Raw genomic sequence first — 23,919 nt, forward strand, 5'->3', positions numbered from 1 at the left:
GTCACAAGCATTCTACTAAATATCTTTCTCTGTGTTCATCAGAACAAAGACATTTGTACAGATTTGAAACAACTCGAGGGTGAGTAAATGATAACCAAATTTTTATTTTTGGGTGAACTGTCCTTTTAGGGAGAACGTTGATAGTGGAAAAACCTTACTAGGTAAAACTAAAAGGCCAAACTATGTGTAGATTGCTATCATTGTAGGTTTCAATCAATATGGAAAAGATTGTTAACTGTCGTGTGCTAATTATAACAAAACGGCTGTGCCAAGTTCACTGACAAAACTCACAATTTGCAGGATGTCTCCCCCACACATGTGATCATGTGTATGTTCTCCATAGAGAGATCCAAAAATCAAGAGTTTTGGTGATTATTAAAGTTACATTGTATACTACAGTCTAAAAAGTGTGATAACACCACAATCTGTTCATAACTGAGCACATCTCTATGTCAAGGACAACACATTGTGCTACTTTTAACTCAACTTTATGTTGCCCCTTTCATTTATTTAATACAAAATCAACACAAAACGACATAATGTGTTAATATTCACCAAAAATGTGTTATTAAGTAACACTCTGTTTTGGTTATTTTAAATCGTAATTTATTGAACGTGTTTTAACATTAGGTTGGCTTATTACTACCACTATTTTGACTCAGTAAGACTAGAATTCATATTGTCCTTGTTTGTCAAAGTACACTTCTGCAAAAACAGCCAATGAGTTTATTCTTACAGAGTGTGAAATGAAACAACCTCAGGCGTGAAGCGACCATGACTGAGAAATAACAGTTGCTCTTTCTTTCCATTTGAAGAGAGCAGGATTAATTACGGACACTGCGTTAAACTTCTTGTTTTAATTAAGCGACCTTCCTCTTATCCTGTAGCAAAACCCCCCAAAGGCGAGATGTTCTCACTGCTGAACAGATGTGTTGCTTCCAGCTATAAAATGCATAAACATGTGATGTGTTACGACCCCCAAGGCCGACCGCAACAGTATTGAAATGTATTCAAGTGACTCACAGGCAACAGTAAGTAAAAAAATAGAGACTTTAAATATAATTTAAAGGTTTATTACATATGAGGGTGAATCTTCGGGGGCAGACCAGGCCAAAACAATAAACAAAAATGTATTTTTGTAAAACTGATATTCCCTAAAATGAAAACATAAAACTTAAAGACAACAGAACTTACCTAACTCCCTAAACAAAAACAAGGTAAAAAGATGCACAGCAAAAGAAATGGCGTCTAACCCCCTACTCCCTCTAATAAAGTGGTTAACAACAATTTATAAGGTAAAGATCACTTAAGAGAATAACTCTGATAATTAACAAATTGGCAAAACAAAGCATCAACCTTAGCAAACAAAGTATCTTGTCTAATGTCCCACAAATTCAAATAGTCGCACCTCACATTTGACAAACGGGTAACAAAACGATATCAAAAATTAGGGCTCTCACTAAATCCTTGGTGTTTCGAGTCAGATCCGTGGGCGTGGCTTGTTGGTTTTGACTAAATCCTTGGCGTTTCAAGTCTTACGAAACCTTTACCCTAACCTTACTCTAACCATCTAAACTACCTATGATTGTTAAAATCGCCAAAAAAACGCTGTTGCGTGATGACGTCAGACTCGAAACACCAAGGATTTAGTGAGAGCTATCCAAATTAGCCGGCTGGCAATGCGACGCCATGATGAGTGGTGGGACTCCTCCTTTTTTGATGTCATGCCGAGAGAGAACGGACCAATGGTCGTTGGCAACGAATCATCTGGGAACGCGTTGACACGCCCATCTGTAAAACAGGGGTAAAAGAAAAGAGAAACATACGCACCAACACAAAAACATAAACCAATCTCAAGGGGGCAGTACAAGCTCTAGAAAATAAACACTCCCCAAATAACCAAATAAATTAGGACATAACAGATGGGATAAAGAAAAGCTCTTAAATGATCAACAACCCTTACGGAGGCTCTGAATGGGCCTGCATGGTAACCGTTCTGGGCACACAGAGAAATCCCAATCTATCACATGTTGTTCTGATAAGCAGTACGGTGTCCTTGTTCACGTTCGTGACGTGCACTATCCAACATTGTGTAAATATATCTGTTCATATCTGACGAAACGTGTACGAGAAACGGTTCTTTCTGTTGTTTATCTAATGTATTGGCGATGGGATCACTTTGGTTTGATAAGACTTTTGAACATCCGTTACAGTTTAGTAAGATAACCGTGAAAAAAATCAACAGGCATCAAACAACGCATGTAATTCTCATATTTATTGAAAATGGTAAGGAAAAAACAATACAAAATTCATTTAGAAATTTTACATAGAAAAATCCATATGGCAAAAGTACAAAAAACAAGTCTGACATGAGCTTGAGAGTAGTGTGAATCTGACAGTATACATAAGGCTTTTACTTCAGTGACAGGCTGTTTTAGAGAATACAGTCACAAGGCGGCCACAGGAAGTGGACCACACAACTGATTTACACAGGAAGTCATGAGAGCGGTATCTCTTGTCCACAAAATGCCATGAAAATTCTGTACCCACAATGATAACCCAAATGAGTGTTTAGATGAACTTTCCTACAAATTGACTGCAGTTTTTTCAAAAGTGGTTTTAAGGGAAGTGCTTGAAACACACAACAGTGTCAGGAAAGGCTGTCCAGTTAAAGGCCCCTTGAACAAAACGGTATCTGCAAACAACGGAAGGCCCTCGCACCGATTAACATGATCTGTTCAAGTATGATGGAAGTTTGGCTCAGGTTATTGTTATTATTATTTACTATTTTACATTAATCTCATTTGTAGACAAATAAATTACAGCAGAAAACTTAAGTGTCTTGTGGGAAACGCTGACAAATAAGTTATTTGGTCCATAGAACGCAACACTAATAAATATCACCATGCTTGTTTAGTTCACCTAATCCAAAAGTATTTTTATCAAAATAACCGAATTGACATACAAAATAATTTAGACTGTGCTTCTCAACTTTGAGAATGTCAGCAAATACATTTAACGGGGACTTTCACAGATGATTCCAGGACTTTAGACGATCAAATCTAAACAAATTCTCAAGTAGGTAAAAAATTAATTGCTTTCCAGTGTTGGTCTGTAAATAATGTAAGAACACAACAAACTGCTCTTACCGCTCTGAAACAGAAAACAGGAACTTAAAAATTAAGTACTTTTAAGTCATAACATTTCATCAAGATATACACACCACATAAGAAAAAGAACTCCCAGTTCCTTCTATCGTTTGTCCTTTTCTCACAAAATATGTACATCCAAATATTAACACTGCTATCCAGCCATTACGACAACTAGTGGTCTGGCTTTCCCACAAGGCTTCCAGCCTCGTTCCATTGCCTCCATTGGAGGTTGGCATTAAGTGGCAAACTTGTGTCCCAAGGTGTAGATTCAGGTAGGGGGGCAACAGGGCACCTGCACACTGATTGTCCCTGATGGCTTTAGTAATTGAAGGGCTCAAAAAAGGCACGATGCAGCTGTGCTTCATTAACATAGCGTGTATGCGTTACTCCGCTAAGCATTCCATTATCTAGAAGATAGTCTTGATCATTATCACTTGTTTCCCATTAATGGCATAAGGGTATGTGCTCTGCGCCACTGGTGACTGATAGTGCAGCGCAATTATTGCTCCTATAAGGCAGCTGAGATGAGAACCCATGACAGATAAAGCACTTCTGGGCCTGAGGCGCTACGCAGATCTAATCAATCTCCTTGCTTGAGAGCGACCCGGCTTAATGCGACCAAAGATGCAAAATGCACAGAAAAGAACGGAAGCCGAGTACCCTAATGTGCTTCACATTTGACAGGTGCACACACACCACCTACTGACGTCTATACCGGGACACACACTTCAGTCCGCTTCTGTATGCTACATCAACATGAAAGAAGATAGAAAACCAACATTCAAAATATACCCAAACAAACAAAACTTAACAAAAAAAGAAAATTTATATCTGATCCTGCAGAAAAATCCCCGAGCAGAAACAGTTTATAAGCGGTCGGCAGGAGAGCGCCTGCACTCATCCTGTGACTTGAACCCGCGTGTTTATCTGAGCCCGTGCTGGTACAGAGCATTGATGGTGTCGGCCACGAAGGCGATGAGCCCGCGGTACAAGCCCCTCCAGTTTTGCCAGCGTGGGGCAGCGTTCTGAAACAGAGAGAAGAGAACGAGCTCACCAAATGTTCACTTTTGTGTTGTATGCAATAAATAAACATTGTAACACTGCTAGAAAGCTTGTTTTTAAATACTGTATCTAAGACTTCAGGGACACGTTTCTCTTATCATCTGCCTATTAGGCAAAACAGGTGGAAAGTCAATTTCAAAACCTCCCTTTGTGTAAACAACATTTTCCACTCTCCTGTCCTAAAGCAGCCACAGGGCAATTGCTGTAACTTTAGTTGACTAATAGGAATGCTCACACACAGAAACAAAGCTGAGTGGGAGTGTGTCATGAACGGGAAATTATCAAGGTTTATGTTAGCACAGAGGTGTACGTGTGTGCACAGACACAGGGTAGGGTGAGGCAGTCCCAGACAGACAATGTCTGCAAAGTGGAGTCAGGAGAGGCAGCACATTACTCGTCAACAGCTGCTATGAGTCATCCTCTAAAAATAAGTTCTCATGGGGAAGGGGTAAAGAATTAAGAGTTTTACAGCGAACGAATGAGCTGAAGGTGCATGATGGGAAATATGGACACAATATTGAACTAGAAAAGAAAGACTCGAAGACTAGACTAGAAAAAGGTTATATTCAATATTATTTGTTTCCATTACTTTTCAGCCTTGAAAAATAAAAAAATAATGTATGATTAAAATGTGATTTATGACCTCATGTATTATAAAATTGCATTATAATAACAAATAAAAAACAATAGTTTGTCATTATTCTGTCCTTATTTCAGATGAACAGTTGGAAATAATAAAAAAAAAAATACTGAAAAATGTGACAGGTGTACAAAACCGATAAAATACAGGAGTGACCAATAGAACGTTATTAGACAATTGAAGAAAAAAGACCATAGAGGACAAGAAACAGAGAGGTGACTCATAAGAGAAGGTACACTGTAAAAAAAATGTAATTTATATCCTATAATTTTACACTGTTTTTCCCAGTTTACAGAAAATTTCCGGTTGTTTTCACAGATTTTTTTTACAGTATAGGAAAAGAATACAGTTCTGTGGTCCACCAGCTTCACATTCTTCTGCTTTCAGATGCAATACTGCTTAATCACACTGAACTTGTGTTGTTTAGGGAAGTCCCTGCCATGTCACCCTTTCTACGGCCTCAGAGTAAACAGAGTTGCCTCCAATAAAAACAAAGTGGTATCAAAGTTCAGTGATGCCACACGACAGGTCACAGACTTTCATCACGTGACTGCGCCGGCAGCTGCCTCAACCAGACATGCTGGGTTTTATTACATTGCGTGTGTTGGCACAGGTGTCTGTAGGCATGTGTTTTTTGTTTGTGTGCGTTCGGCGCGGGTGTGCGTGCACGTGCGCGGGGGAAACTGGAACGATTGTGACGAGTGTGTTGGAAAAGTAAACTATGTAAATCGGAACAAATGTAAAAAAAGAGATGTCCATTCAAATGCTCGAAAGTGGGATTGAGTGCATTTAAGGATACAAGCAGGCAAACAATGTGCATACTGTAAATAAAAGAAAAGATTTATTTAATATCTCAGTTAAAGTGATTAAAAACAGAGCAGACTGAAGGGACGGGTGCCGTGGCTTCACCTTACTTCTAATATAAATAACGATTATAAATAATGTTTAAGACTAACCTTTTCTGATTATGATAATAAACTATAGAAAGTAGAGAATAATTCATGGTTTAAGTCTTAGGCCCTCTCTTCCTGCTAGGTCAGTGTGACTGTGAAAAAGGGACTTCTTATCATGTTTGAAAACATCTTCTGTTAGCACACACTCTAGCCTTGAGGGGTTTGTGTGTGTGTGTGCGTGTGTGTGTGTGTGTGTGTGTGTGTGTGTGTGTGAAGGAGTGGAAAATCATGAGACGGACGTAACATCATGTTTTAATTAAGTTCTATAGTATATGCCTGTCATCTATGATAATCTATAGGACTATATGTCCTGTCTCATGACTTCAGAACTCTTTGAGAGCTTTCTGTTCTTGTTTAAGTGATTATCTATTGATAACCAATCATGTGAGCTTGTAATGATGGAGTTAGTTGACTCTGTTAGCTTAAATACTACTGCATTTTGAATGTAAGGCAGGTCGGCCTGTGGAACTCATTGAGAGTGCTGAAGCTGACTTCTGCTGGCAAAACTACAAACAATTTTTCTTCAGTAAATTTTCTTCGATTAATGGCATTCCTGACTTCTTGTCTTCATTCATCATAACTGGTCTACGGGTCTTTTACTGTAAATCCCCTACAAGACATTCACCCAAAAGGAAAATTCTTTCATCGTTTGCCTAGCCTCTTGATATTTCAAACCTGTATGACATTCTTTTTCCTGCAGAACTTTTTGAAGAATGTTGTTGTCAAAACAGTGACGTACCCATTAACTTGTATAGGTTTTGTGTCCATACAATAGGACACAATTTCTAAGTTACTGTTCGGGAGAAAGTCATACAGGTTTGAAATGACAAGAGGATGAGTAAATAATGACAGAATTTTCATTTTTGGGTGAACTATCCCATCTCGGGCGTTTTTCATGTCACCGTTTCTCCTCTAGAATATCAAAAGAAATCTCAACAACGTCTCACACCATATTTAGATTTTCAAAGACATCAAAGTGATCAATCAAATGTCAGATTTCAATATGCGCTTAAACATTTCTCACATTCTTCCAAAACAAATTATCAAAAATTCTAAATGATCCCTATTCATTTTATAGCTCTACGTTCTTACTGTGTCTCAATCCTTTATGTGTCTGTTTTTATTACTTCTAGGAAATTTTAGGGGAAACATTTGAGACCAAGTTAATATTTAAAAGAAACAACACTGATAACGCTAGAGAAATGCATAGTGAAGGAAAGTGACATCATGTGTGTTTGTCTGAGGAGAGGAGGGGAGATTAGCCTCTGTTTACTCCTGCCAGCCTCACTGACTCACGCGATTCAACAGGGATACAGAGCGAGCGAGCGAGAAAGAGAGAGAGAGAGAAGAGGTTATTAAGTTCAGCCACAACTGGAAACTCGACTCCAGTCACAACACTCACTACTCACTATGGGCTTGTGAATATCATATTGATCCATTTACTAGAAGACCTACTGGAGGGTAGATTGGTGCATACTCCCTTATTAACAAACAAGAGACGCTGTACGTGTCAACGGTTTTTACTTCATTATACTTAATGACTCTTTGACAAAAGCGTTGGCTTATTTAAACTTAACTAGACAAACACGATCCTTACCCTCTGAAGAAAGAACGTGTTCATCTCGTCTCCGATGGTCCTCAGCTGTATGGCCACCCTTTCTACCGCTCGCTCCTCCAGGCGGGGATTGTCTTCACCAGAAGAGCTGCTGGACATCGAGTCCTCTGAAGAGCTCTGGTTGTCAGTTAATAGATCAGGCAGGGGTAGCTGCCTGTCTCTCAACTGATGTTCTGTACCTGGGGCAGGAGAAATAATAAAGAAATATGAAGGGAGGAAAAAAGAGCATAAGAGATTTTGTTGTTTTTCACATATACATGTTCCTTGGCTGAACATGAGATCACCCATGGCTCTTTTAAAGAATATTGCCTTATCTCACAGAACCCAACCATTGAGTGTTTGTCTTCATTTGCTGTCTTTATTTATTCAGGTTTACGAATTTGAATAAATGATGTAATGCGAACACTATGCTCATAACATCACTAAGATAGTGTCAGCATCATTTGGGTTGTATAGGGTCACTTGTGTTTAATTGTGTTATTTACACAACCATATAACAAACAGACACGAACAATCGCGAGTAATGTAACCAAATGCGGTTTCAGCAGAGATTAAAATAGCAGTAGGATTTTATGCACAACCGCAAGCGAATGCCTTTATTTGTTTAAGTACGCTACTTTAATAGGGCACTTTACATCATGTCACATGTCGTGTGTAGCCACAATAAAGCAATAAGCCCCGCGAAGCAGTGGGTTACAGTGCATTTTAGAACAGCTAAACTGCACTGTAACCCACTGCTTCGCGGGGCTTATTGCTTTTATAAACGGTTATTCCATATGCATAACAAGGTTTCATAAAATAAAGTAAATAAAATGATATTTAGGCTATGTAAGGCGCAGTCAGCCGTTATAAATCGGGGTATTTTATAACGGCTTACAACTCGGCTCAGCCAATCAGAATCAAAGACCAGAACTGACCGTTTTATAACAGTTGTTTTATTATACGCTCACATACGGTAAGTGACACTGTGTGCTTTATAACACTCTTAATAACATTCACAGGCTTTAATCTACAGTAAAGGCAGTTAGGCTACCGTTTGTTTAGGAATTGTAGGGCCTCTGTTGCGTTTAAATCTCAAGCCCACATTGTTAAAGTGACAACAGGAAAGAGATGATATATCACGTCTGAGGGAGGAGCTCGAATACACTGTTATTGTGCCATGCCACAGCACCCCCTCCCCAAAACCACCACCTTTAACTTCTAGCTTCTTAAGCCATGAAGTGTAGACTTACTAACACCCTGTGACACCTGGCAACCAAATGACCCAATTCTCCCAACTCGAATTGCGAACAGACTTAAGAGTTTATTCGTAAAATCCTACTGCCCACCTGTCATACTTGTTATCCCCTCTAAAAGTAAACCTTCATCAGTTATGTCTGTTAATCGAATGCATGTTATGTGTCTATTGTGTCCTTAAACCTTCTATGATGCTCGTTAAAATGAACAAACTTTGCATACAACAAAACGGTGATTTTTCTCCATCACTACTGAAAGGGATGGTTCACCCAAAAATGACAACACTGCTTGACTTTCTTCCTTCTGCAAAACACAAAACCAAACAACACTGTCCCACATTGACGTCCATTGTATGGATACAGAACCACCGAGACATTTCTTAAAATATCTTCCTTTGTCTCCCACAGAAGAAAAAGTAGGGTTTTGAATGACAAAAGACTGAAAAAATATGATCCATGTATCTTATGACTATATAACATTCAAACACACAATAAACTACACAGAACTCTGTATTATAAACTTTTCCTCAAGATGCAGACATTATTCTGCTTTCCTCACAGCACGAGCACACACAAAATGCCTCCATGCTGGGGATTAGTGGCACAGTCATGAGAATCTGATGATCCTCAGTGCAGGTGACTTGAGAGAACGGCAGAGTGCTGCGATCTGGCTTGTTGCCAGGGTAACTGCAAGCCGGTGCAGCCTGAGCTGAAATCCAGCCATTGGTGGACAGGAATGAGGGGTGGGCTGGGATAGGGTGGACAGCTGGAGGGCAGGGAGGGACCAGAGGTGGGCAAAGAGCTAGCGAGGAAGCTCTTTAAGAGGAGTGTCAGTGCCAGGGAGAGATAAGGTTAACTGATAGCTAAAGTGAGCTTAAAACACGAGAGAATGTGGGGGAAAGCCGCGAGCGAGACCGCAACATTGAGACGATACTCGATTCCCTGTGACAGGCTGCCATTGTGAAGTGAGCGGTGCTTGACGCAAAGCCAACAGCAGAGAACAAGCCTAAACATGCCTCAGCGAGGGCTCACTAACTGGGAGGGGCAATGGAAGGGGGGGTAGGCTACTTCCTGGTGCATTTTAACCCTTGAGTCAAAGCCAGTGATTGTTCTCTGAATCTCATTTCAATATTTGATGCTAATTGGCTTTTCAAACACACGCTGTCATAAAATATTAACTCGAGCAGATAATCGCCTACCTGTATTGTCCCTGAGTGGATTGTCCTGTTGCTGGACGCTGTCCGAGCTGAAGGCATCTTGTGTGGGGACGTGGGGTAGGGGTGCAGAGACAGTGACGGTCTGAGTAGCAATGGTACGGTGCCTGTGGCAGGGCTGAATGATGCCGCCGTTCGGCCAGGCATCCTGACGCAGCACCTCCATCCTGCAGCTCTGTCGAGCACCAGGGTTGCGGTCGTCTACCCTGCTTTCCATCTCTGGTCGGGCCATACCAGACACAACCTTAAAGTGAGAAAGGCAGAAAAATGATGTAGAAGACATCTGACCAGTCTAACTGCATGCAACGCAGCAGGAGAAAAAACTTCATGTCATTGCATGCAACTTTTATCAAATAAACTTTCAAACTTATTTCATAATCGGGAAACAGAGCTGAGGCATCGGATGAAAAACGAAATAATTAAATCAAATGTTAAAACATTGCATAATAAATCTAGTATACATTTTTTTCTAGTATACAGCAATGCATTACATATCTGACCCAGCAACCTATTTTCCGAGCGTCCACGAGATGGCAGAAACTACACCCCTCGTGCTCGAGTATGTTTGTAAACAAATCCGTGCACGCGATGTCGCGCAGTGTTCACGCGCTCTCTAACATTCCTCCGGCGTCTAGCACAAACGTACACACTTCATGCATTAATAGCCTTTATTCCTCTTAAATCAATATTACATTACGTTTTCCTTATTGCGACATTGACTGAGATGTTATGCATGTTTCTCAATGGCTTGCTGTTGCGACCGTGGAAATTATGAAGCGTCGGAAAAGTGTCACCTACAAATAGTACAGCCGGTGACGTGAGTGACGCAAACCCAAAAATTACCAAATGATTTTGGAAACTGATAGTTCTTTGATATAGCCAACAATACAGTTGTATGGCATGCTGATTCAGACCATTTGTTTTAATGTTTGATCTGCAGTTATCCAACCCGCTTAAAACATGATGACATGGAACATTACTTGAATGTAAATGTTAAAACAGCAATCATTCATTAGATCCTAATATTTTGGCATTCCGTAAAATGGCATCATCAGATGATATTTTAGCTGGTCCCCCTTGAATACATTACACACTCGTCTCTATTTGAAGCGATACAAATAACTGCTCTGTTCTGAAGAGACACATATTTCAAGTTAGATGTGCCGTTTGCTACCATCAGATAATGGCATGTTTAACAGATGCCGGTATAAAAGAGATTCATGTTCTCTGTAAAAATAATAAAAAGGACATTAACGCTTACCTGTAAAGTGTGTTGTTTTCAAGTCAGTAGTTTAGTAGTTCCAGGGTTAAATTAGTGCTGATGCTATTTCTTGCACCTTTGGTGGATAAGTCAATCTTCAAAAACACCAGTTGGTGGGATCTCCGTGCATGTCCAAAAATGACTGTTATTCCAAGTGTCTGTGCTCGCTCATCTGTAAATCCATTGATGGCTTGCAACTGTTAGTGCACTGAACTGTTGACTTCTTGAGAGTAGGTCGTATGATAGCGATTTAAGACATGAACTGAGCCGCACGGTGATGACAGCGACTTGCTTTCACTCGCGCGAACTTTGGCCACGCCCTTTCAGTGTTGCTCAATAACAAGTCCTGACATGCTCATCATCGGGTGGAAAGTGGGCGTGGCGGTGGACAGACACACGGACCAGTAAAGACAGCAAAGAAGCCATCAGCCCCTCAAGTTACCCGCCCAGTGTTGTTTGTTTACTCGCAGCGAGCGTTCTGTAATAAAATACTGAATGACGATCGGTTAGTTTCAATGCCAGTCTATTAGAAATCAGCAGCTTAGGTTCAAGTTTAGTATTAAGGGTTCCGTTCACGTTGTGTTGATAGGCTACACCGTGCATCGATGTGCAAGAATGCATTAGACCTATCTTTTACAAGCTGTATTGCATTGTACTTCAATTTATGACATGAATTTCAATGTTCTGGATAAATTCTATACAAAGTAATAGATTCTAAGCATAGGCTAATAGATTTATAGACAGTGAGGGCAGTTTCCATTAAGCCATTTAAATATATTTTGTAGAACGTAACGTTAGCTGATAACTAAATATTATGTCAAAGCTTTACTGTGACAGAGTGAGGGTGACAGTGATATTTGAAAAGAATATATATTTATTATTTAAAACAATTTGCTTCTTTTCATTCACTAGAATCTGCAAGAAAGAATCATATTAGCTGATAATAAATTATTTAGTAATTGGACAAAATGCGTTAGTCTCTTGTTCTTGATGGCTGTTTAACATCAAACAGTGGCCGATTATCGATATCAACGCTCCAAACAAACTGCGGAAATAAGCTTGATCGTTTTAATTGTACTAATTGGGGATTCCCCCATTTCATCCCCTTTGACCTGTGTTGGGCTGCATCCGACAGCCTCTATTGTTCATATGCAGATGCCATGCATGATGAAGGAGCATACACGCCTTAGTTTGTTTGCTGACCTCCACCCCACGACAGATTAGGGACTCCCACTTTCTGCTGGGGAATCCCCATGCAGGTACATGTCTGGGCAGACAGCCCCACGCAGACATGGGATGGCATACATCGCCTCAATGTTAAATCCTTGGTTAGGACTGTATCGCCATGTACCTGTAATGAATTTCCTTATTGAAGTTGAAAAAAATCCTAACAGATCAATAAATAAAACTAACAAATCAAATTGTGTATGGTAGGGTATTTTATTTTTCTATATTTTGTGCTTTATAATTATAAATGTGTTATTATGGTAGAGCTTTTATCAGTGGGATGTCAATCCACCCATACAAGCACTCCCTGTAAAACATAAACTGCTGAGATACGGGTCATCAGTGATCAACTGTAACATGTTTGCTCTCCTTTCACCTGCTCAAATGACACAAAAGGCAGGTCTTTCACTGTAAAAAAGAAGTTTCCCTTTGCTCTTGTGTCCACATTAGGACAGCAAACACTATGCTTATCTATCAAAGTTCACTACCTAGAGATAGAAGCTGGCTTCTGTGACAGTGTGCAATGGTTATAGTCGTTACAAAAACAAAACATCCACATAATAGGAGTATAACATGAGAGTAAAGCTCAACTTGTCGCAGTGACATCATACATTATTTAACCCCTCCTCAACCTTCCCTGGTACTCGTGCACAATATCTAATAAACCTGCACACTGTCTCCTAGCCCTCCGTTTTCACAGATTAGTTTCATTGCTGTCACCTTATTGTCAGAAAAACAACTCCTGTTGGAAGAGAATTAGATGACACATGGCAGCAGCTGCCACCTTTCATAAGGTAATAGGATGGTGGTGAGAGACAGGTCTTTAAATGTCCTGCAGGTAAAGCAGGCAGAGATAAACAATTGGATCATCAATAGTAGCATAGTGTGTTAGAGCAGAGTGTTTTATGAATCTGAAGGATGGTTTTTTTGTCACAACCGAACTCAATAGTAAGAAAATCGATGGACAAATTATAACAGGTTTTATCATTATAATATTAGCATTCAGTGGTAATTGTGATCTTGATAAGAATCATCTGGGCTGAGAGATACATGCAATCATTATTAACCATGTAAAAAGAGCTAAATGTACGATTTGTGTTTACATTTTTTTAATCTTAAAGAAACAGAAGTGAGAGAACTGGCAATAAACAGTTCAGTCACATTCTTGAGAGTTTACAGACGATTGCACAAAGGAACTAACACAGCATGTTCCTCTCTCATGAATGTTTCACTTGCAACCACATTGAGTTGTTATCATAGTGTGTTTATAGAACACACGCTTATATACCTCTGCTTTCAGTCAGCTTTTCAGTCCATTTTACCTGTGAGCTATTTCTTTGCTAATTTTTAACACCATTCTTTATATGCAAATCTCACTATATTTTAAAGCTTTTAAGACATCTTAAAAATGATAAAACATGATCAAACATGAAGCACCGTATCAGCCATTGCAATATTAGCTTTTTGAAATCTTTAGCAGGAGACCCGTTCATCGGATCCAGATAAAAAGCGCATTGTCCAAGTGATGGTCGATCGCACTGGATGGAAAGGCTACAGTGATGTCAGAGCTGCTGAAGGCATTACCTCATCTCCATCATCGAGGATCATTTCACACATGGTTGCAAGCTGAGGCAGAGGGAGAGCAGTATTAATGGGTTTTGGGATGGGGGGAGGTTGTCTGTTAAGGTCAGCTGTTGCCAGCATGACCCCACGTGACACTCAGGGTCCTCAAACAATGGCTTGTTGATGTAAGGTATTTTTAACACCAAGTGCTGGAATGTTAAACACAAATCATGTTCATGAACTGTGGAGATTCCCATGCCGGTATTCTTTTCGGCTGACTAGGCAGGAGTCGGTCCTGACTTTTGTATGTTGGCATGTCAATTTCACAGCCATTTGTTTAATACAAAACATGCACTTTTTTAAGTTTAGCAGAATGCACTTTTTTCCAAACAATGACAGTGAATGGGGACTAGAGACAGCTATGGTCATCATTCACTTTACATTGAACATAATTCGTTAAATGTTCACCCAATAGCAACAGTTCACCCAAAAATAAAGATTCTGTAATCATTTACTCACCCTCTTGTCATTTCAAACCTGTATGACTTCCTTCCTTCCGCAGAAAACAAAATAAGATATTTAGAAGAATGTTGTAAACCGGCACCCATTCACTTGCAATGGTTTTGTCCATAAAGTGAATGGGTGCCGGCGCTGTTCGGTAACAAACTATCTTCTTTTCTGTTCCGCAGAAGAAAGAAAGTCATACAAGCTTGAAACGACAAGCGGTTGAGTAAATGATGACAGAATTGTCATTTTGGGGTAAGCTTTCACTTTAATCTAATTTAATTGCATTAACCAATGTTAATGAATTACACTTTATTGTAAAGTGTCAGTACAATAAAAACTGAATAATTCATTTTATCAATAGCAGGCTATTCAAATATTTTTTTCTATAATAATTAAGTCAATATTGTTAAATTAACATTATTATGGGTTACAGAGTGCACACGTTGACCGCATTTCTTCCTCAAATTTATGTAACCTTCGTCACTTAATGTAATAGACAATACAATGAGTCACTGTCACATGCGATACAGAGCTGAACCCATGCACCTTTTCTTTATCTCCCATGGGCTCTCTTGTTGCTAATTGTTGGAGTGTCACAACAATTAGGTCATTGCCGAGTTTGTGTTTACAAAACCCAGCCATGCCATTGCCAGAACCAGACACCACTTGAATCTCTGGCAGGTTAAAGCATCAGACAGCGGGTCAGCGCCAAATTGTTTATCTGAGAAACGGGGAGAGCATCGTCCACTGCATCGACGAGCTTGTGTTTAAAGAGCAGAAAGTGATGCCATCCCCCTTACATCACCTGCTTTGAGTGATGTAGTCCAAGCTGAGATCAAGTTGCTCACCCTTATCAAATGATACACAGGTCTTGGTTTGTGGACAGTTGTTTACTTGGTTACGCTTGTGAATGCTGTCTAGATGTCTGCCCAACTGTTTGTGTGCAAATAACTGGGTGGTTTTTCTTTTAGAAATATTAATTCAATAGCAAAGTACTTACATCTTTTTAAAACCCTGCTTTAAAATAAACAATAGAAGCCAATAGGGTTGTCACGGTACCATAAACATGTCTTACGATACTATACCAGCAGAAGTATCTCGATACCAAGTAGTATCACGATGCTGTGCCATATAATTCAAATCTATACAAAAAACACATATTTATATTAAACATTTTGTATTTACTATAGTAAACTGTATTATACTTTGCACTAGAATATGTTGTTGTAGTAACTGTAGTAATTGGATAAATTGTAGCAAATACATTTACATTTAGTCATTTGTAAGTACTATAAATACTGTAGTATACTTAAATATGTACTATGGTAAGACTCAAAAACACTAGTATCTATGAGTTTTAGTAGTTTACTGTAGTAAATACTAAAGTACACTACATCATTTTTCACGTAGGAACTAATTCAAATGTTGGACAAATGTAATTGATACAACAGTCTTTATAAAGGGAAATATTAGGCTTACTTTAAATGCAGAACTAAAACGGCCAGTAGGTGGCGTCAATTTTCCACTGAGTTAGTGAATCATTTAACCAACTCGTTCAAATCGCCAATTTGAATCATTAACTCGTCAGAGACATTCAAAACACACATTCAATTTGGAGATAAACACCGCAAAAAGGCAGATATAGATGTAAAAAGGCAAATAAATATTAATGCGCATATGCAACATTAACTACGGTACTACCGTTTCAAAAATAGAGAGGCATCGCGGGTATTTTGAAGCTTTAGCATCGTGATGCTACCGTAGCACCGGTACACCGTGCAACCCTAGAAGCCAATGCAGATACTCAAATGGATTTAACGGTTACAAAGGGAATTGTATCCGTTTTAAAATTGTAACAGTCTCTGTGGGTCTATTGGTAATGTGATAGATTCTATAAGTGGGGTGTTATGTGGTGGATTGGAATAAGACCTAAACACTACATAAAATAATTGGATTTAATGGATGGCAACAGATTTAATGGTAAACAGCTAGGGGGCCTTCATGGCATTTGTGATGTAATCATTTAGAATTTCTATTGTTTTTTTCCAGCATATAACTAATCACAATTTAACCATAAACTAAAATAGTGATATTTAGACGAAAAAATGTTTAATAACAACAACAACTTTTATCTTATTTCGTGAGCTTTGCTGCAGCCTCTATAATCAGCTTGCATGTGGCATTGACATGCATGATGAGGGGAATCACCCGCTGAGATGAAGATTGCAGAATGACAGAAGTCCTGTTGTTTTGCTGCTGATGTGTTCCTCTGCCCGGAAACAGTGTTGCCTCGACAGCTGCGAGTGGAGAAGCGATTGGTCGCGACTCTCGCGAGGCCGCAGTTCAAGCGTCGCGCGCTGTTCTGGTACTTACTTTCAGAAGCGCGAGCGTCAACCAACATCAACATCAAGCTGCAGCGCTTAGCCACACGTTTGCCTCGCAACGCATTCGTGTCATTAAATGAGAATGCATTAAAAATGTAAAGGTTTCTGGCAAGAGCTTTGACTGTTCGACTAACTTAAAACATTGAAAGTATTATGAGAGGATATATAAATCGCCTATTGCACATCAACAGCCTCTCTTAAATGTTTGCTTGCGGATTTGTTCTATATAGTGTATGCATAAATACTGTTTTAATACCTTATATAATTTACAGTTGGAATTTCGTTAAATGCAAGCCAATTAACAGGATTATTTTGATAAAATTTTCGATTCAGAAATTAAACATTTATGACACTTAGTTATTAGGATCCGAAATGCAAACTTAAATATCCTTATATGACTCCTGTTATGGAAAAATTGGCAATTCAATGTCGCCCTCTACCGATCAACCCTAGTACTGTTTCAAACTGGATCCAAAATGAGAGTATTTCTCACTAAAGTTGACCTTTATTTAACTACATAAAGATCTATTGACAAATGAATTCAGATAAATACAAATTTAATATCAAACAAGAATATCAGAGTGATGAAGCTTATAGAATTACATAAACCATTAAAGCAATTAAAAAAGAATAGTTCACTTTCAAAATGAAAATTCATTTACATCATTTACTCACTCTGTTGCCATTTTAAACCTGTGTGATTTTATTTCTTCAGCAAAACACAAAAGATAATATATAAAAAAAATTGGGAACCAAAAACCGTTGGTACCCTTCTATTGTATGGACACAAAACCAATGCAAGTCAATGGGGACCAATGGTTTTCTGTTACCAACATTTTTCAAAATATCTTCTTTTGTGTTCTGCAGAAGAAAGTCATACGGGTTTGAAATGACAAGAGGGTGCGTAAATAATGAGGGAATTTTCATTTTGAAGGTGAACTAACCCTTTAATACCAAACTACATGAAAACATTTGCTGTTCCAAGTGGAGACACCAATTATAAGAACCAATCAATCAAATGACCCCAATTTTAAACATCCAACCTATTCTTCTTCTGCTTCTTCATCCGGGCAGCAATAGTATTCCACAAAACAAATCTGACCATCATCATTCCTCACAAGATACTGCAAAGAGAGGAAGCCTCGGACATCAGTTCTCACAGAGACTTTACAAGACAGGGCCAAGGCCTTTGTAGAGGGTTTCAACAGGGACATCTTGTACCTTTAAAAAAACAGCACATCAGTGAAAATTCATTCTAGTTTCGGACATTTATAAAGAGAGTGTTGCTTTATACATTTCTGAATACACATCATGCTCCTACCTATTTGTCTGTGTTTTAGTACACTGAAAAAGCTCCATCATGTCGGAGTCTTTGGGGTAATCATAATGAGCATTTCCGGAATTTCCAAATGTGGATAATCTAGGGTGAGCAGAACATTGACATTGCATAATTCAGATTCTGTTGTCAACATCATTGCAACTAACCACTTTAATAGGTAAACAAACGAATACTCTCCTCTCTATTACAGCAGACAATACATGTTAGAATAACCTTTAATAAACCACACCGAAGTATAAATACATCTATAATCTGCAGTTTATGTGTAATTACCTGTTGTGTGTGTGCACCTTAACTATACCTGAAGTAAGGATGGCTTGGTGACATAGTAATCTGCAGAACCTCGCTGGTCATATCAAGCTCGGAGAATGCCTCTTTAAGACTGTCTGACTGCAGAATCACCTTGTTAGTTACATTTGTGCTGCAAAAATCAAAGTCAATTGGCTCCTCTGGCTCCTGTGTATTAATCTTGCATACTGTGACCACGCCACCTTCCTCCAGAAACAAGGTCAGCGGATGTCCATAGCCATTGTAGCACATTTTCAGGGCAGTGCACACACCTGGTGGTAAAGAATGCAGAGAATTAAACTAAAGTCTTTACTATGAGTAAGAAATGTTAGTCAAAATTAGAATGTATAAAGACAAGATGCATACCTGGGACTGTACTACCCCCAAAGATGGTGAGGCAATCCAGAAGCACAGTTAAGTTAACTTGAAACCCAACCGCATCCTCTTTGATAATGTATTCTTGGAAGATGTCTGTCTAAAGTAACACACAAACAAATACACCAATCAATCCAACTTCTGTCAAATACAAATACATTTTGAATACATACAAACTGTTCCCCCAACCTGAATAAATGCATTGGCTTGGAGACATTTGGAGTCCTCCACCGTGACCTTTAACCCATTCTGCGTTGCATTAAATATGGCATGGTCCTTTAATGAGATGGCTTTCAGAATATTGGACAGATTTCTCGCGTTATCCAAACTGGCTATCAGGATGTACTGGTCATTATCTGTTTGAGATTCAGTTGACAGAGGCATGCTGCAACGTTGTCAACATCTGCAAAAACAATACAAATAAGATATTACGTTGTTCATATCACGTTTATCCCACCAGCTTCTATTAATTTATGCGTTTACAAATTATGGTGAAGAAAACAGACTAGACAGCAGGTTCTAGCACTAGTTATATTTAAAGCAAAGGAGCTGCCAATCAAGGAAAAAACGGAGCATTCAACATTACAAAGAGAGATCTTGTATACTGCAAACCTACCGATTTTACATAGGAAATAAATAGATTCACATGGTTTATCAGAAATATAATATTTCTTTGCAAGTTGGCGCCTTTAAGTGAACGCAACTCAACCTTCTTCTGATGTCATACGTTTTCTCCACGTCCTTCTCACACACTCTAGTGTTCTGGCGGATAATTGCAGCAAACGTAATTACGGAGCTTACATTATCACGAAAAGCGGGGTATTTTGTGAGGAGTAGGATATAAATACTTTTTTTTTTAAATCGTTAACACTTTAAAATGTATGCAATTAATTTACAAGGTAAACGACAAGGTGTAGCTTTATTTTATTTTTGTAAATATAAAATCAATGTCAGATACAAACATTCAAAATGCCGCGTCACCCCTTTCATTTATCATGAGATGGACTAGCTGTCGCCTGGCAGCCGAGACAGACAGATGCGAGGAGGTGGTCAGTTGTCCAACTGAAGTGCCACATAATCAAATATTAAAAGGTATGTTTGAGACTGTCGTTCATATATTTTAATCGATATAATTTCTTACGTCGTCTAATAATTTCAGAGAGTGTACATTTCTTGTCAGTGTTGCCAAGGTACATAACTTCACAGCTTGTCAAGGTTTGTTTGTTTGTTTTTGTTTATCTAACGTTATAGCTCATTATCGAGCGAGTCCGTGACCTTAACGTTAGGTGCATTTCTTCTTTAGCTATGACTTTGTGGTTTACATTATAGAGATTCGCTTTTAGTTTCTTTAAAAAGTCATTTTAACCAGCTAACTAGCTAATTGGTTAGCTAGCTTATTGTGTTTCGGTGACCCCTGGGCTTTTATAATTAGGAAAATACAGATTCTTTAACACTTTAGGGTTAAATATATGTGTGCTGGACAGAACTACTTGAATCTGAATGATATGAAATTGCTCCTTTAATAGACAGCTGTTATATTTCTGTATCGTTCTCAGCTGTTCTTGAGTCCGGTGGCAATGGCTAAAGACCCGTTGTCAGAGGCCGAGCTTCATTTCGATGAACTCAACAAACTACGAATACTTGAGCCCGACGTGAGCCAGAAAACAACAGAACTGAAGGAGGAATGCGAGGACTTTGTTGAGAGTGAGTTTAATTTCGCTATCTGTCTTGTATGCATGGACTGAGCATAATTTCTTTAGAAAGAAAAATGTTTTGCATATTTCACTTTTTCTCTTCACCCATTTAATTTTGTACATTTATAAAAAAAAAACAGAAATCGGACAGTTTCAGAAAATTGTAAGTGGGCTTATTGAACTTGTAGATGAACTGGCAAAAGAAGCAGAGACTGAAAAAATGAAGGTATGTACTTGTATTTAAAATAAATGTCAACATTTGTATTTAGTTCTTTTAAATGAAAAACCCGAATACCTATTCCTTAGGCCATAGGTGCAAGAAATCTGTTGAAATCGGCTGAAAAGCAACGAGAGGCCCAACAGCAACAGCTTCAAGCTCTGATCGCAGAGAAGAAAATGCAGCTGGAGAGGTGTGCAGTTCAGTTTAACCTGTATTCAATCATACACCACATACCCTGTCTAATGGGAGACCAATAATCCATTTTATGCACTAAATTCAAACTGATTGTTTGTTTTGCAGGTATCGGATAGAATATGAAGCGCTTCAGAAAGTTGAAGCTGAGCAGAATGAATTCATTGATCAGTTCATACTGCAAAAATGAGACTTCTAGACCCCATATTCCTAGACACAAAGAAGGATGCTATACATCTGATTCACAATAGCTTCCTAATAAGTGCTGGATCCCACACTACATTATTTGAGTTGACCAGTTAATAGATGACAATAGATGTCGGTTTCATTGCATACAACTCTCTATTGTGTGGACATCTCCTGAAGGCACATTTGTAATCTTTCCAACCGTGGATCATAATCTCAGATGAATACTATTTATATACAAAATGTTATTTATACTATTTATATGAACAATTACTTTGTAAATTTGATCTGTTTTTACAACAGGAAAATACAGTATTTGCATGTTACTGTAAATAATTCCATCATGATAATTTCATTTTGGGAAAAAGGTTTTATTTTCTGTATGATTTGTATTTGAACTGCTGTTTGTGACTTGAACCCAGCAAGTTTTACTTGATCATATCCTTGTGGCATTTTTATTCTTTGTTCAAGGGACCACAGCATAGAAGATGCTGAAGTCCCAGATTTGATACAACCAAATAGTGCATTCATTTATTTTTTGTTTACATTCACCTAACTGTTAGATCAGGTGTGTTATCTTGAAATGTGACATACTTCATACAAAGATGAAGTATTTTTAAATAAAAATATATTTTGCATTTAAACTCTTTTGTCATAATTACCACAGCTGTAAACTAAATTTACTACTCTGTGGCTAAAAGTGGTAAAAATAAAAAGAGGAATGACAATTACAGGAAGTCGTTTAAAAGTTGCAAATGCAATTTCAAAAAATGCTGATAGTTTTATTTAAAAAATTACTGCCGTTCAAACTGTAATATCTAGCAACAACCCTGGCGGCTTATAACAATGAATACATTCATCCTTACATACACTCATCAAATTAACAGTAATGTGTGGAATGAATAAACTGGCATTTATCTCTGTTTCTTGGACTTTGAGGAAGCTTTTCCACTTGGAGAAGTTGAGTTATACGTTGAGTTGAAAAGCATGGTCAACAGAATCATGACAGGAATGATCAGATATGGAGCATAAATAGACACAAGGGTCAGACGTTCCCTTAAAGTTTGCGGACCCGGGTGTGGCATCAGAGGAAAGTTATGGAAAATGATGTGACTTAAAATGGGGATTAAAGTAGTGGCCACGTGAATGGAGTATATTATTGCTGGTGTTCTGATCCACTTGCAGCCACCTATAAAACAAAAATAAGGAATAATATACAGGTACATCTCACAAAATTAGAATATCATGAAAAGGTCAATATTTTTTGTCACTCATTTCAGAAAGTGAAACCCATATATTATATAGATTCATTACATATAGAGTGAAATATTTCAAGCCTTTATTTCTTGAAATTTTGATGATTATGGCTTACAGATAATGAAAACCCAAAATTTTAGAGCACTTCATGCTTCCTTCTGCTGACAAGCTTTATGGAGATGCTGATTTCATTTTCCAGCAGGACTTGGCACCTGCCCACACTGCCAAAGGTACCAAAAGCTGGTTCAATGACCATGGTGGTACTGTGCTTGATTGGCCAGCAAACCCGCCTGACCTGAACCCCATAGAGAATCTATGGGGTATTGTCAAGAGGAAGATGAGAGACACCAGACCCAACAATGCAGATGACCTGAAGGCCGCTATCAAAGCAACCTGGGCTTCCATTACACCTGAGCAGTGCCACAGGCTGATTGCCTCCATGCCACGCCACATTGATGCAGTAATTCATGCAAAAGGAGGCCCAACCAAATATTAAGTGCATAGAAATGAACATACTTTTCAGAAGCCTGACATTACTATTTAAAATATCTTTGTTTTTATTGATCTTATGTAATATTCTAATTTTCTGAGACACTGAATTCTGGGTTTTCATTATCTGTAAGCCATAATCATCAAAATTTCAAGAAATAAAGGCTTGAAATATTTCACTCTATGTGTAATGAATCTATATAATATATGGGTTTCACTTTCTTAAATGAGTGACAAAAAATATTAACCTTTTTCACGATATTCAAATTTTTTGAAAACATTGTACAAAACATGACAAAGATTTTTCACCACTAGATGTCACCACTGTGCCATACAAAACGAGTGATTTAACAAATTATTAACAGTCAATCTAATATTAGTTTGTAGTGAACTGACCTTTGAGGAAAGCGTATGCTGCAATTGGGAAAAATGGCAGCTGAACAAGAGCCTCGCAGAACACAAAAGATCTAAACCACACGGGTGGGTCCAACATCATCGGATCTTTGAATTCAGCAGCATACCACTGCAATACGTTTTTCAGCTGTAAAATATAACATGTATATACATTTAGTGAATTACAAAGAATCGTAGATCTTCTATGCTTACTAACTACAGTGACACACATAAATGAGCAGCGCAGCGCAAAGTTCAAACTCACCTCAGGTGGATACACATGTTCAGGAAGTAACGCTTGAAGATCAATCATCAGAGTAATCGGAATATGCGATGCAAAGTAAATGAAATATAACATTTCTAAGACGCGTAGGAACATTTTGATATTTTATTAACGTTAACTGAAACTGTATCGACTGTATTCCAACTTGAGAGTGCATCAGTGGTCAGTGTAGAATAGCGTGTCGCTCCGCCGTTTCTCATTGGTCCTTCTGTTCGGAATTACTGATTTTCTTCTTCCTATTGGTCCATCCGCTCAGTTGATTCCTGAAGTGGGCGGATTCCTTATTGTCCATTGGCTAATAATCACGGAGCGTAGCAATAAATACAGCCCATACAAAACGTAACCATAGTTTCCGCCAAACATGGTTTTACTAGAAAATTGTAGCATGAT

At 38.5% G+C, this 23,919-nt stretch overlaps 4 protein-coding genes across 4 annotated transcripts; 1 reads left to right on the plus strand and 3 right to left on the minus strand.

The window, feature by feature from the left end:
• Positions 1 to 1,067: 1,067 nt before the first annotated feature.
• Positions 1,068 to 11,439, minus strand: bbc3 (BCL2 binding component 3). The gene is made up of 4 exons (XM_057351995.1): positions 11,133 to 11,439; positions 9,857 to 10,115; positions 7,405 to 7,601; positions 1,068 to 4,177 (listed from the first exon to the last, which is right to left on the minus strand). The coding sequence occupies exons 2-4, from the start codon at positions 10,101 to 10,103 to the stop codon at positions 4,076 to 4,078; spliced, it is 546 nt and encodes a 181-aa protein (XP_057207978.1). The 5' UTR covers positions 10,104 to 10,115; positions 11,133 to 11,439; the 3' UTR covers positions 1,068 to 4,075.
• A 5,868-nt stretch (positions 11,440 to 17,307) lies between these two features.
• Positions 17,308 to 19,553, minus strand: rad1 (RAD1 homolog (S. pombe)). Its single transcript, XM_057351425.1, has 6 exons — positions 19,432 to 19,553; positions 19,005 to 19,218; positions 18,807 to 18,915; positions 18,454 to 18,712; positions 18,135 to 18,233; positions 17,308 to 18,034 (listed from the first exon to the last, which is right to left on the minus strand). Exons 2-6 carry the CDS (start codon positions 19,197 to 19,199, stop codon positions 17,857 to 17,859), a joined length of 840 nt encoding a protein of 279 aa, XP_057207408.1. The 5' UTR covers positions 19,200 to 19,218; positions 19,432 to 19,553; the 3' UTR covers positions 17,308 to 17,856.
• Positions 19,554 to 19,819: 266 nt separating this feature from the next.
• On the plus strand, positions 19,820 to 21,714 carry ift20 (intraflagellar transport 20 homolog (Chlamydomonas)). The gene is made up of 5 exons (XM_057351919.1): positions 19,820 to 19,907; positions 20,372 to 20,519; positions 20,650 to 20,735; positions 20,816 to 20,919; positions 21,030 to 21,714. The coding sequence occupies exons 2-5, from the start codon at positions 20,393 to 20,395 to the stop codon at positions 21,109 to 21,111; spliced, it is 399 nt and encodes a 132-aa protein (XP_057207902.1). The 5' UTR covers positions 19,820 to 19,907; positions 20,372 to 20,392; the 3' UTR covers positions 21,112 to 21,714.
• Positions 21,715 to 21,875: 161 nt separating this feature from the next.
• tmem97 (transmembrane protein 97) lies at positions 21,876 to 23,640 on the minus strand. The gene is made up of 3 exons (XM_057351918.1): positions 23,512 to 23,640; positions 23,250 to 23,394; positions 21,876 to 22,296 (listed from the first exon to the last, which is right to left on the minus strand). Exons 1-3 carry the CDS (start codon positions 23,623 to 23,625, stop codon positions 22,022 to 22,024), a joined length of 534 nt encoding a protein of 177 aa, XP_057207901.1. The 5' UTR covers positions 23,626 to 23,640; the 3' UTR covers positions 21,876 to 22,021.
• Between the last annotated feature and the right edge of the window lie 279 nt (positions 23,641 to 23,919).

The sequence above is a fragment of the Triplophysa rosa genome, linkage group LG14, assembly GCF_024868665.1.
Source record: "Triplophysa rosa linkage group LG14, Trosa_1v2, whole genome shotgun sequence".
NCBI classification, from domain to species: domain Eukaryota; kingdom Metazoa; phylum Chordata; class Actinopteri; order Cypriniformes; family Nemacheilidae; genus Triplophysa; species Triplophysa rosa.

Bases quoted from the DNA above. Each gene is read 5' to 3' on its own strand.
- tmem97 (XM_057351918.1), bottom strand. From the start codon at position 23,625: ATGTTCCTACGCGTCTTAGAAATGTTATATTTCATTTACTTTGCATCG. The intron at 23,395-23,511 runs GTGAGTTTGAAC...TATATTTTACAG, and splicing joins AACATGTGTATCCACCTGAG to CTGAAAAACGTATTGCAGTG. The intron at 22,297-23,249 runs GTCAGTTCACTA...TTTGTTTTATAG, and splicing joins AGCATACGCTTTCCTCAAAG to GTGGCTGCAAGTGGATCAGA.
- bbc3 (XM_057351995.1), bottom strand. From the start codon at position 10,103: ATGGCCCGACCAGAGATGGAAAGCAGGGTAGACGACCGCAACCCTGGT. The intron at 7,602-9,856 runs GTAGGCGATTAT...CTCCTGCCCCAG, and splicing joins TCCACTCAGGGACAATACAG to GTACAGAACATCAGTTGAGA. The intron at 4,178-7,404 runs GTAAGGATCGTG...TCTCTGTTTCAG, and splicing joins ACACGTTCTTTCTTCAGAGG to AACGCTGCCCCACGCTGGCA.
- rad1 (XM_057351425.1), bottom strand. From the start codon at position 19,199: ATGCCTCTGTCAACTGAATCTCAAACAGATAATGACCAGTACATCCTG. The intron at 18,234-18,453 runs GTATAGTTAAGG...TGCTCACCCTAG, and splicing joins CCAAGCCATCCTTACTTCAG to ATTATCCACATTTGGAAATT. The intron at 18,035-18,134 runs GTAGGAGCATGA...GTTTTTTTAAAG, and splicing joins ACTAAAACACAGACAAATAG to GTACAAGATGTCCCTGTTGA.
- ift20 (XM_057351919.1), top strand. From the start codon at position 20,393: ATGGCTAAAGACCCGTTGTCAGAGGCCGAGCTTCATTTCGATGAACTC. The intron at 20,520-20,649 runs GTGAGTTTAATT...AAAAAAAAACAG, and splicing joins ATGCGAGGACTTTGTTGAGA to AAATCGGACAGTTTCAGAAA. The intron at 20,736-20,815 runs GTATGTACTTGT...CCTATTCCTTAG, and splicing joins CAGAGACTGAAAAAATGAAG to GCCATAGGTGCAAGAAATCT.